General features: G+C 38.3%; 1 protein-coding gene across 2 annotated transcripts in view; it reads right to left on the bottom strand.

Moving 5' to 3' along the window:
* Positions 1-13153, bottom strand: part of ARL6IP6 (ADP ribosylation factor like GTPase 6 interacting protein 6) — a 111376-nt gene that overhangs the window by 66432 nt on the left and 31791 nt on the right. The window contains exon 4 of one of the 2 annotated variants that reach the window (XM_040229098.1): positions 6948-8361. The exons of the other annotated variant lie outside the window; for it this stretch is intronic. Coding sequence (XP_040085032.1) covers positions 8268-8361 — 94 coding nt within the window. The 3' untranslated portion in view covers positions 6948-8267. Of the gene's footprint in view, positions 1-6947; positions 8362-13153 lie in introns of those variants that run through there. 2 annotated transcript variants of the gene reach the window in all.

Raw genomic sequence — 13153 nt, 5'->3', positions numbered from 1 at the left:
CATCAAAACAGCCTGATCAGGATTCTATTACTGGCCTGATCAGAGCAAAATGCAGCTAGAAACCATTGCGAATGCCACAGACTGGCACAACTGCAAATGAATTCTAAGTCTTCTGTTAGTTATCATGCCATCCTTTCACAGCTCAAAGCTCAGGCAGGAGCAGTAAAATTGGTGGCACCAAGGTTATATATTAGCAATCAATTTGTGAGAAAGAAAATATCTATTCTCTTAGCCTTCTCTAATGCAGTATGGAGGTTTGCCTTCTAACAGACATTCACATAACAAGGAATCCCCTCTAAATAAAAACAGGTTTTGGGATTTGGCAGTCAATAAATGACAAAATACCCACTAAAGTCTACTTCTTCTCCTGCCCAATATACACATACTCATTATTTCCCATGATCACACTTCAAAAAATTATCTCATCTAACATAATGTACAAGCATTGCTCATTCAATTGAGAATGCACTGATCCTTCCTCATAGGAGGACAATTAAAGTTCTCATAGATTACTGTATTTAGTTCCACGGTCAGGATTGCAGGGAATTCCATTCCTTCCCAATTCACAATTAATCCCATCACAACATATTCTGCAAACAATGTACTACATTGTAATTACAGCCAATGTCAAAATCCTTCAAACAACAGTGTGAGAAATTAAAAAAATAAAAAGGAAGTTAGACTACATGAATGCCATTCCAAAAGAAATATGGATAGAGGTTCTAGCTATTTGTTTTTTGAAAGTAGTTTTGAGGACCAAAACAATACCTAGCTGGATATTACCTTGTCTAATATCTATTTAATGTCCCCTTGACTTTCATCCAGAACTCTTACCAGGTGTAGGACTTCAATCCAGTGGGGTGACGAAAACCTCATGTCTGAGGGACTTGAGGCTCTGCCTGTGTAAGGCTGTTGTAATATTCTACCTGCAGTATGAGAGTCTAACAAGGAAGCAACTTTATTTGGGTTTGGGGGCCTTTGGGTTTTTGTTCATACTTCTTCTGGCTCCTACTGTATAGCAGCCAACTCAGTTACCTCTCGGCATATTAGCAATCACTCCAGTCAGTGCCCTAACATCCATTTTGCTTGTGTACCCAGTGCTTAAGGAATTTGGAATGGGCAAATGCAGTCTCAGCTTCCAATTCAACAATAGTAGCATTATTGTCTGCAAACTTTGTGGAAGCATTCTCCCTTGAGCACAAAAACAGATAGCATATGGAGATGGGAAGAAAATATTTTGTGGGTGGATTTTATTATTTATGAGTTCTTTGACCAGAAGTAGCATCATGTGGGGAATCTCAATAATATACAAAGTCATAGTAGTTAATGACTAGTGTCTATGACAGAACTTGCCAAGCAGAAGTCCACAGGGTAGTCAGCAGTAAGTACTCTTAGGATAATAATTTCCTTTTGAGATACAGGCTCTACTTGGCCTTTTGAAGAATGAACACCTGACCTTGGGACTCCAGATAACCCTGTTACCTGAGCTGTCCATTCTGAACAGGACATCATCTAATTCACTTAGTCATGTATATATATACATCAGGGTTTCTCAACCTTGGCACTACTGATATTTGAGGTGATTATTCTTTCTAGTGGGGAATTGTCCTGGGCCTTACAGATGTTGAGCAGCGTCCCTGGCCTCTATCAACTGATTGCCAGTGACATCCCCCACTAATGACCATAAAAAATGTCTCTCAGCTCAGTCAGTTCAGTCATTCAGTCGTGTCCGACTCTTTGCGACCCCATGAATCGCAGCATGCCAGGCCTCCCTGTCCATCACCAACTCCCGGAGTTCACTCAGACTCACGTCCATCGAGTCAGCGATGCCATCCAGCCATCTCATCCTCTGTCATCCCCTTCTCCTCCTGACCCCAATCCCTCCCAGCATCAGAGTCTTTTCCAATGAGTCAACTCTTCGCATGAGGGGGCCAAAGTATTGGAGTTTCAGCTTTAGCATCATTCCTTCCAAAGAAATCCCAGGGCTGATCTCCTTCAGAATGGACTGGTTGGATCTCCTTGCAGTCCAAGGGACTCTCAAGAGTCTTCTCCAACACCACAGTTCAAAGGCATCAATTCTTCAGCGCTCAGCCTTCTTCACAGTCCAACTCTCACATCCATACATGACCACTGGAAAAACCATAGCCTTGACTAGACGGACCTTAGTCGGCAAAGTAATGTCTCTGCTTTTGAATATGCTATCTAGGTTGGTCATAACTTTTCTTCCAAGGAGTAAGCATCTTTTAATTTCATGGCTGCAGTCACCATCTGCAGTGATTCTGGAGCCCCCCAAAACAGTCTGACACTGTTTTTACTGTTTCCCCATCTATTTCCCATGAAGTGATGGGAGATGATGCTGTGAAAGTGCTGCACTCAATATGCCAACAAATTTGGAAAACTCAGCAGTGGCCACAGGACTGGAAAATGTCAGTTTTCATTTCAATCCCAAAGAAAGGCAATGCCAAAGAATGCTCAAACTATCGCACAATTGCACTCATCTCACATGCTGGTAAAGTAATGCTCAAAATTCTCCCAGCCAGGCTTTAGCAATATGTGAACTGTCAGCTTCCTGATGTTCATGCTGGTTTTAGAAAAGGCAGAGGAACCAGAGATCAAACCACTGGATCATGGAAAAAGCAAGAGAGTTCCAGAAAAACATCTATTTCTCCTTTATTGACTATGCCAAAGTCTTTGTCTGTGTGGATCACAATAAACTGTCCAAAATTCTGAAAGAGATGGGAATACCAGACCACCTGACCTGCCTCTTGAGAAATCTGTATGCAGGTCAGGAAGCAACAGTTAGAACTGGACATGGAACAACAGACTGGTTCCAAATAGGAAAAGAAGTACGTCAAGGCTGTATACTGTCACCCTGCTTATTTAACTTATATGCAGAGTACATCATGAGAAACGCTGGACTGGAAGAAACACAAGCTGGAATTAAGATTGCCGGGAGAAATATCAATAACCTCAGATATGCAGATGACACCACCCTTATGGCAGAAAGTGAAGAAGAACTAAAAAGCCTCTTGATGAAAGTGAAAGTAGAGTGCAAAAGTTGGCTTAAAGCTCAACATTCAGAAAAATGTCTCTAAACACTGCTAAATATTTAAGCTAAATTGCTAAAGGTTGCCACTGTGAGGCAAAAATAATCCTCACTTGAGAACTACTGAATTAGGCACATCTTTGGAATTCCATCGTTCAGCAGAACTAGTCTGAGTTCTGGAGTATTAGTTGCATGTTCTCATTCCCCATATGGGTTCTCCTGTCATGCTGCCTCTTTTCATTCAACTCAAAACCATGGCCGCATGAGAGTTCCTTATGGACAACTGATTGATTCAGAAAAAAAATCCAAGCTTGACTTCCAGGTGACTCAGATATTATGTTCCTACCAGTCATAAACGAGGTGGTGGAGGCCATGAAACCCCCTGTGCACAGGTGGCAGTGAACAGGCAAGGAAAAGCCTCCTAGGGAGCAGAACTTCAAGCAGTTCAGTGTTGTCTCTGTAGCTTTAAGAGACGTGGTAGGAAATAAGGATTATACACAGTCATGGAGAGGGAACTAGCAGTGTGGCTGGATTGTCAGGGGCTTGGAAAAGAATTGGTGCCAACTTAAGAAAATGCTGGGAAGTGGATCCAGAATATGAGCGTATGTCTGAGATATGTAAATGCACATACCAAAGCCCTGTGAAAAAGGCTCTAAATAATCAAGTAGACAAGACAACATATTCTGTGTTAGTGTCCTCCTGTCAAGCCATGTTTGATGGGAGAATAAAGTGCAGGATGGCAAGGATGGAATCCACAGACACAAGTGTGACTTCAGAGGTGATCTGGCTACTGTCGTGTTTCCACCCCATCTTCACCCCCATCACCCTTTCATGGTGTCACATGTTGGGGGAGGGGAAGGGGGGCAGGGCAGTCAGCCTGTTACCTGGTAGCTAACTAACTGCATTAGGAGTAACATCTCAGTGGTTTTGTCCTCATTGGTAAACATACTATGGTCTTAGATTTGCTTTTCTCACCTGTGATACATCTGGCAGCACCATTATTTATGGATTTACTGAATAGTTTATATATTATCATGGATTCTCATACAACACTGCTCTAGCCAAAAAAACAGTCCACAGAAGAGGTCAGGTGATGTACTTAATTCTTATTTTGTTAATCTCTTTATCAGCTGCTAGGTTTTGTTTCTGCTTGCAGGATCTTCATTCCCTGATCAGGGATCAAACCTGGGCCCCAGAAGTGAAGGGTCCGAGTCCTAACCACTGGACTGCCAGGCAATTCCCATTAGCTAGTATTGGAATAATCTACTGAAGATTTAGTTATGGAGCCAGTTGAGACACAAGATTTAAAGTTGGGGTCTCTCCAGATGTAGTACGTATTTTTATCCAACAATTGACTTTTGATGCTGTTTCTCCCATTCCTATATTACATAGGTCCAGGAACCAAGAGGCCTCTCACTACTACACCCAGTGATATCCTCACAAAGTTTTTGCCCTTTGTTCCCGACTCTGAACTCTGCTGTTCTTAAAGATTTAAGTACATAATGAAAGAGTTCAAAAGAAATTAGTTCAGAAGAGTTCAAACAGCCACATTATAGATTCTTTATGCCATCAGGTAATCATGCAAAACAAAAAAAAAGACTGCTAAGTTAGTTGGGGTGTTTTACCCTTGTGATACAGTTGCTACCACATGATGTGAGCAAAGAGTATAGAGGGAAAACTAAAGACACTCTGGGGTGTGTTGTACTACCATACATGCTAGTGAAGAATCAACAAGGCATTAGACACGTCAGAAGTAAATTTGTTCACTCTTAGGGAAGAAACCTAATTTGCCAAGATAGTGGACAAAGCAAAGATAAAAGAATAGCTGCAAAGGAAGGTCTTGTGACCAGGATCTTAAGACAGTAACTTCTACCTATCTTCTTGATGTCATATACAATATGTATTTAAGAAATTTCTCTGTCATTTGGATTAAAAAGAGCATATTTTGTAGAATGTCCAAAACTAGAAGAATGAACATACTCTGAAGTCCTGGCCTCAGATGTAGTCAACAATAGCTGCACTGTTAGGCACACTTTACTTTTAGAAATTCAAGTATGAAAGGAATGGTATGTGTGGGGAAACAACAGTCAAGAATGAGCTGTAGTGAATGTTTATCTTTTGGGGCTGCTCATCCCAAATTACAGAAGCTAAATAGAGGAGGCACATGACCAAATCTTGGTCAGTTGACAATCTATCCAAAGAGTCTGAACCTTGAGCTGATCTTGCAAGGAACAAGAACAAATGACAAAAAGGATTCATTTTATTATCCTGATCATACTGTTCCTACCAACAAACAGTTCCTTTGCTTCCTCCTCATTCACCTTTCAGTACTTTTTTGATTTCTGCCTACCAGTTCTGAGAGTCACTGGATATCCTTCCACTAAATTCCTTTTCCTTAAGTTAGTCAGATGGTATCTGTTGCTTGCAACAAGTTCCTGATATAATCAAGTAAACAGGCAGAAATGGAAAAATAGACAAACATGGAAAATCTCTTTTAAGATCTGTTTTATTACTAGAAGTCTATCTTATCTTTTCAAAGAACCTACTTTTGCTACTGGTATTTTATGGACTACACATTGGTGCCCCCTGAATACCACTAAATTCACTGGTTGAAACTAAAACTCAACAGGATGGTATTAGGAGGTGGGACCTTTGGGAGGTAATTAGGTAGGGAGAGTGGAGCCCTCATTATGGGGTTAGAATCTTTCTAAAGGAAGACAGCTAGCCTCTCTCCCACCAGTGAGGACACAGTAAGACAGCTATCTTCACTAGAACCCAATAATGTTGGCACCCTATCCTTGGACTTCTAGCTCCCAAAACTGTGAATAAACCATATTTCAAGAACGGCAGGGTCACCACTGGGCATCAGGGACTATAGGAAATGTTATTAGCAGTATCCATGTCAGCCTTATTCTGTCTCACTGAATTTGGCTAAACCCTGGTTGCCAGCATCTCCTGGGTTTGTATCTTCCCAGCTTAATTAACCTCAATTTCAACCTGAAAAATTCTGGGAAGAGACTAGCCTAATTAGTCATGTCTTTATTCCTACTGCAATCACTGTGGCCAGGGAAGATGAGAAACTAGGAGTGGCCTAGCTTTGGTTAGATACCTATCCTCAGTCAATCACTCTGCTAAGGAAGTAGGATAGTTTATATTTGCATCCTACATTAGACTGCAGAGAGGAGTTTCCCAAGAAAGAGGAGTCCCAGTCCAAAAGAAACAGAGCTCCAGAAGTAGCTTAAGAGATACATACACTTTCCTGGTGGCTCAGATGGTAAAGCATCTGTCTACAATGTGGGAGACCCGGGTTCGATCCCTGGGTTGGGAAGATCCCCTGGAGAAGGAAATGGCAATTCACTCCAGGACTATTGCCTGGAAAATCCCATGGACAGAGGAGCCTGGTAGGCTACAGCCCATGGGGTCGCAAAGAGTCGGACATGACTGAGCGACTTCACTTCACTTCATATTATATAGATATAGTATCTTATAGATATTTACGTGTAAAGGATCTACTAGATTTTTCTTAGTCATAAAACATAAAAATCAGGAAGAAGTTTTCCAAATTTGAGGGTGCTGGGGAGTTCTTGGGGGTAGAGAGAAGAAAAACTGATTTTGTTACTTGTACATTCCTTTGCAATAGAAGAGCCCTTTAGAGCCAAGGTTGCTGGGGAAGGGAGAAGGAGAAGGGTTCGTGGGGTGGGGAAGAAGATAGGAAGCACTACTCTGCAAGGAATAATTAAGCCATGGGATGTGTGTTTGTTTGTGTGATATGTGTGCCTTACAAAAACACCCCCTTCCCCTGTTAATCTAAACACTTTAGATAATTTAAATTAGAGAGAGCAGCATTTGGCATTTCCAATGAAAGGTTTTTGAATGGTCAAAGAAAAAAAAAGGTTAAGACTTTTAGAAACATTATTAAATCATTTACTCAGTAACAACAATTAGCAGGTAACATGAACAAATGTATATATTCATTTGCCATTTGGCCTGAATAAGCAGTTTTGCTACACAATGCTATCCTAAGGCAGGTTTTCCTATGGCCAGGGAAAACAGTATTTTAAATAGTCCATCTTTCTAAAATTCAAGTGACTATTCCTAAGCAGGTATTTAAACGAATTGGAACAATTAAGGCTTAATAAGAATGAGAACAAAAACAAAACAACACAATTACAAAAGAACATTTAAATAGGAAAATAAGGCAACTATACATAAAAAAATTATACATGTACACACACTGTATCAAAATACTTTTTCTATTTTGGTAACCAAATTTTGGAGACTAAAAACAAACTAATTCAAGCATTCCTAAATATAAAAATGTCAAGTCTATATTTATTAAAAACAAGATAGTATCAGTTCTGTTGAAGTAACCATATATGCACCAAGATAAATATTTGGCATTGTGAAAATGGAAAGAGGGAATTGCTTTAAATTTCCTCAGTATTATCATTCCTTAAATAAACTTTTTTCAGTTACTTTTTTGTCAAAAATAAGTTTACTTAGTTTTAAATGTGAGGCCAATGTGCTTTTCTTAAAAGACAAAATACTTATTAAAAATGGAAGGTATTAGGTTTGCACCAGATAAAAAATAACCTTTACATTTGCCTAGATGCAACAATTTAAAAAGATACAAATTCAATATATAGTAGGAAAATATGTAAAAAAAAAACATCAAAGAACCATACCCCGTTAAAAAAATAAGTGCACCTTCTATTGATTATATATTGAAAACTAAATATTCTGATTTAAAAGTAGCTTCTATAAAATGTCAAAGTAGTAGGCATTGTTTGCTTTTCTAATACAATGAATAAATAAGAAATATTTCTATCTCAAAAGTACTATCAGTATTTCTTAGCAAAAATGTAGCATATACATGGAAAAGCAGGCTTTGATATAGGATGTTCTGCATCTAGGTTTCTGAGTTTGATTTCCATTAAATTGTTTTCTACAACTTATAAGGACAACATACACAAAAGTAAAAAGATGAGGTAAACATCTTACACTTTTAAGAACTACTTGAAACTTAATACTTATACATTCCCAATGCCTAGGCTCTAGAATGATGTTTAAAAAGTCCTCCATAATGATGATGATATGACTTGTATCTGAACGACATAATGAGCAGCAACTTTCTTGGTCTTCCGAATAGGCAGTGATGTTCTTCTGTTATTACAAAGTAATCATGACTAAGTTTTGTCCAGTACTTTGCTTCAGTGCAGGTTTACATGAGGCACCAAGCTACAGTCAGAGCAGCTACAATGCCATTCAAAATTGCCATACTGTAGCCCATGTGGAACGAATGTCCGGTCATTTTCCTAGGGGGAGAAAAAAACAGATGAAAAAAGGAAAATGTAATTTGGTGTAACAAAGACGCCATCAGTTTTTACTGAAAATGCTTACAACCTGGAAACACGTTTCCCAAACACTGTTTATATATTAATACACAAGTTAAAAAAGAATATTAGACAGCTGCAGGATTAGTAAAGATGTAAGCTCTCTGTCAAAAACTGTCTTGTTATCAAATATAATTTTTCAATCTCATTAATTGGAGTAAAATGCTGTTTGATCCCCATAACTTCTTTACTGTGTTTCATAGTCACATGTGTATACCATCACCTAATTCTAAAATATAAATCTTGTTACTAATATATTACAAGCATACTTTTTCATTTAAATTAGCACTGGTTTCCCCGCTCTCTTCTTACTGCTAATTTAAAACACATATTTTTTCCAGTATTTGTCCTACTTGTACTATGTTTTCTTTAGATTACATGAAACTCTACTTTTTCTGAGCACTAAAAACAGCACTTGTCCATATGTAAATCATTAACAGATTATGTCTATTATAAACATTACAGTTTTCAACTTAATAAGTTACTTAATTTAGGTGGCTTTCAGTGGGTTCCTAGGTGTCAGTAAAGACACTGTTTTATGATTACTATGAGGGCCAGCTAGCTCATGTGCACAGACTTTCTATGACATTTGTTCCCTTGATCGTGGAGCAATTTTACTTATTTTACTACATTTTCTTAACATTCTTCACACTAACTCTATTGCAGTAATACTCTTTGCTTATCCTAATAAGGATGAGACATGCTAAGAAGAATAGAAGGTAGTGTTCAATTGGTGTCAGAGGCAGAAAAGAATCTTCTCAGTGGAACAATCCAAATCAAGGACATAGAGGGAGGTATACTAGTAGTAGTAAGAATGTCAAGTTGTTAAGTATTAAATAATAAGGGCCCTGGACTGAGAGGGTTACCATGCTCCTTGTCCTCTTTAATCACAGATCAAAGCCAGGGAAGTATTTAGATAAAAATTAACATCTGAAGAGCACCTTATTATAATGATTCCAGTCCAGTAAAATCAGGAGTAAAGACTAAAGAATTTACACTTTTTGAAGAACAGCCCCTTTGCATTCACCTGGGACTACAGAAGACTTGTATTCTGAGAGCCTCCTATTCTGGTCCATGGGAGTTATTACTCTCTCCACTCAATCCTTCTCATCTGGGGCTAGTTTAAGATGCTTCTCGTTTGCGCATAAGGGCTATTCTACCTAGCTGTATAACCTACTATTTGGTAAAATAAAACAGATAACACTAAATACTTTGCCCCTTTAAGAAAAAGAAATTCCTCAAACAAAAACTGGTGAACAGAAATCTAATTGTAACTGTCAACATTATCATTCATTGTAAAAACAAAACAAAACCTATCACTGACCTGAGAATATTTAAATTCACACTAACAAAGTTAATCATGGAATAGAATTTCAGGACTTTATTGTTCTCTTTTACTAGTTTGAGACCCCAACATTCCAATAAAATAGAAAAATCTCTAAAGTACAGCTTATCAGACATTAGGAAATTATAGTAACTACAATGCTGACATAATTGAATTTTACTGAGATGTACAAGCTCAAATGCTCAGTGGCTTTCACAAACCAGTAAAACAATGAATTTTAATAACATTGAAGAAATACTCCAGAGCTGTGGTTCTTATTCTCTCTACCACCTCAGACATACCACGCTCCCACTGCGAACACTGTAGCAGTTCATGAATGTACTGCCAGGCAAGGGACTTAAAATATTTGAGGAATTTCTAGTTTAAAACTGCTTTTTAAATTCACATGATTTTCCTCCCTGAAGAAGATATACAGAACCCTTAGCAGGTTTTCTCTTCTATGACCTACTTGTGACCTTTGAAGTCCTGTAAAAAACTGAAGGTACTTTAATTCCCCTTTGTCAAATACTCCATGAGATGTTATGGAAAAACCTGAACAAACTTTTGGCCAACCCAATATAAAGAAAATTAACATGTGACTTCATTTAACATACTAATTCAAAAATTTAAGACCTGACTATTCATTTGAGCATTTAAAAATAAATACAGAAATACACAGAGACCTCAATGACAAAACCAGGATGCTTCGTAAAGTAAATGTTAGAATTCCAAACTGTGGATTTTATTATGCTGAGATAGAGTTCTATTCCACCACAATACATTTCTGAAATCAAAACGGAAATAAATGGGAAACATTTAATAAGAAAAAATACTAGAAATAAATATGGTTACAAAGCAAAGCTCATAATAATACAACTCTTTCTATATCCTAAAAGATTAGTTATAAGAAGGTACCATCTTGTTTTGGTTCTAAAGAATTCCTAATAATAAAGAATCCTACAAAAAGGTACTCATGTGAATCCTATTAGTGGTTAAGAGTCTTTGAGAGACAGTTTTGAGGGCCAGCTTTGCCACTTTCAAGGGGTATGAAGCCAGAATTTGACCACTGAGCCTCAATTTCCCAAAAGAGAAATAAAAAGAAAGTCTACTCTTATATAAACTTATGAGAATCAGGTATCTGGCACATACCAAATAATCAATAAATGTTAGCCACTATCTACTATGGAAAAGAAAGCTTAGCTATAGATGAGATTTTGAAAAATTCTTTTGATCTTCTACTTCAATTCCTGCTTCTAAGTAAAACACCTAAATCTAGACCCAACCCAAATCAAAACAGAGGAACAGGAACATACAAGCAGACTCAAGAGGTGGAGAGAAGAACGAGACTGAAGAACTACAGGTCTGTGTTTGTGTGTGCGTTTCTGCTTGGTTTATTACCCTCTTCCAAAAAGTTCATAATCACTTCTCCCTTTATAATTCACAAGGGAACTCAAGACTTCCACTATTTAGATCCAGATTTTGTAGTCTGGAAATGCACTTTCTAGCAATATAGTTATACTGATATCTAACAAACTTGTGAAGTGACTAAATCATGAAAGAACTATACCTTAATTATTTTCATTTATTCAGAAATGGAATACATTTCAAATTTAAGATTCAAATTAATTCAATGATTCTGGCAATTGGTGGGCTGCCGTCTATGGGGTCGCACAGGGTCGGACACGACTGAAGTGACTTAGCAGCAGCAGCAGCAGCAGCAGCAGTCGCAGCAGTCTTACTTCTGAACTACAAATTAAAGCACTGAATAAGCCACTACCGTAAGTCTCAAATAAATTACCTTTGTTTATTTCAGAGAGAGACCAAACAGATTGGCAGCTCTTTTTTCATGTTTCGTATTTATTGCTTTTCCTCTAATCATGGTCTGGTTGACTCCTAACTGAATCTCTGTACTACACAGTGCTGTGCTTAGTCACTCAGTCGTGTCCAGCTCTTTGTGGTCCCATGGACTGGGGCCTGCCAGGCTCCTCTGTCCATGGGGATTTTCTAGGTAAGAATAGTGGAGCAGGTTGCCATGCCTTCCTCTAAGGGACCTTTCCAACCCAGGGATCAAACCGAGGTCTCCCTCATTGTGGGTGGATTCTTTGCTGTCTGAGCCAATACTACACAGTGGTCTTCACTTTCTTGAAGTCTTCATTCATATACCATATTAATTCCTATATTTCCTTTCCCTCACATATATTCCACATTTCAAACATGCTTCTTGTGACAGAACTCTTTCAATTTAATACAGTAACATCACTGCCAACTGATTTTGCTCTGAGCAGAAAAGCTCTCTGCTTGCCAGTAAGAAATTATATGAAAGTCTTACATTAACAACCAACTGGCTATTTGTCTGTGTGTCTGACTGGCTCAGTAGGAGACAGGATGACTAGTTGATACTAATCTATTCCTTCTTCACACATCTGAGCTGCCTTTTACTGCTCATTCTCTCCCTAGCCAAGACATCTCTAATGCCGAAAGAATTTTAAGCTGTGTGAGCCTGATTGGAGTAACTATCAGTTACCTGGAATCAGAAATTCTTAACCCAAGCCCAAAATCTGAAAGAAAATAACCTCACCATATTTCAATCACTTGCAAAGCATTTCTCTTATGTTTCTTTCAGAAACACAAAATGATACAACAAATTACTTGCAAAAATTGCTGAGGAAGATGAAACTGTCAGTATTCCAATTAACTTTACCAGTGTTATTTAAGAAATAAGGGTTAGAATTTCAAAGAGAAAGCTTTCCTCCCCGAGGAAATGCTGTCTCTCATTAAGGAAAAACAATATATATTACATTCACCGTTTATACTCTAAAGTTCTGTTTTCTGTTGTTGGAGAAAAGTCTTTATTTCTTCTCCACTTTTTAAAATATTTTTTAAATTGGAGTAGAGTTGATTTACAATGTTGTGTTAGTTTCTGCAGTACATCAAAGTGAGTCAGTTATATATTTATACACATATATCCACTCTTTTAGATTCTACTTCTATAGGTCATTAAAGAGTATTGAAGAGTCTCCTGTGCTATACAGTAGGTTCTTATAGTAGTGTGTATATGTGCCAGGTGGCAGTAGTGGTAAAGAACCTGCCTGCTAATGCAGGAGAGATAAGACAGCAGTTCAATCCCTGGGTTGGGAAGATTCCCTGGAGGAGGGCATGGCAACCCACTCCAGTATTCTTGCCTGGAGAATCCCATGGACAGAGGAGCCTGGAGGGCTACAGTCCATGGGGTTGCAAAGAGTCAGACACAACTGAATCTACTTAGCATAGCAAGCACGTGCATGTCAGTCCCAATCTCCCAATTTATCCCTCCTGCCCCCTCGCCCCCTTGGTAACTGTATTTGTTTCCTACATCTGTGACTCTATCTCTGTTTTGTAAATAGGTTCATT

The sequence above is a fragment of the Oryx dammah genome, unplaced genomic scaffold (assembly GCF_014754425.2).
Source record: "Oryx dammah isolate SB20612 unplaced genomic scaffold, SCBI_Odam_1.1 HiC_scaffold_27, whole genome shotgun sequence".
Lineage (NCBI taxonomy): Eukaryota > Metazoa > Chordata > Mammalia > Artiodactyla > Bovidae > Oryx > Oryx dammah.
The sequence above is the reverse complement of the archived record's forward strand: the minus strand, read 5'-3'. Positions and strand labels throughout refer to the sequence as shown.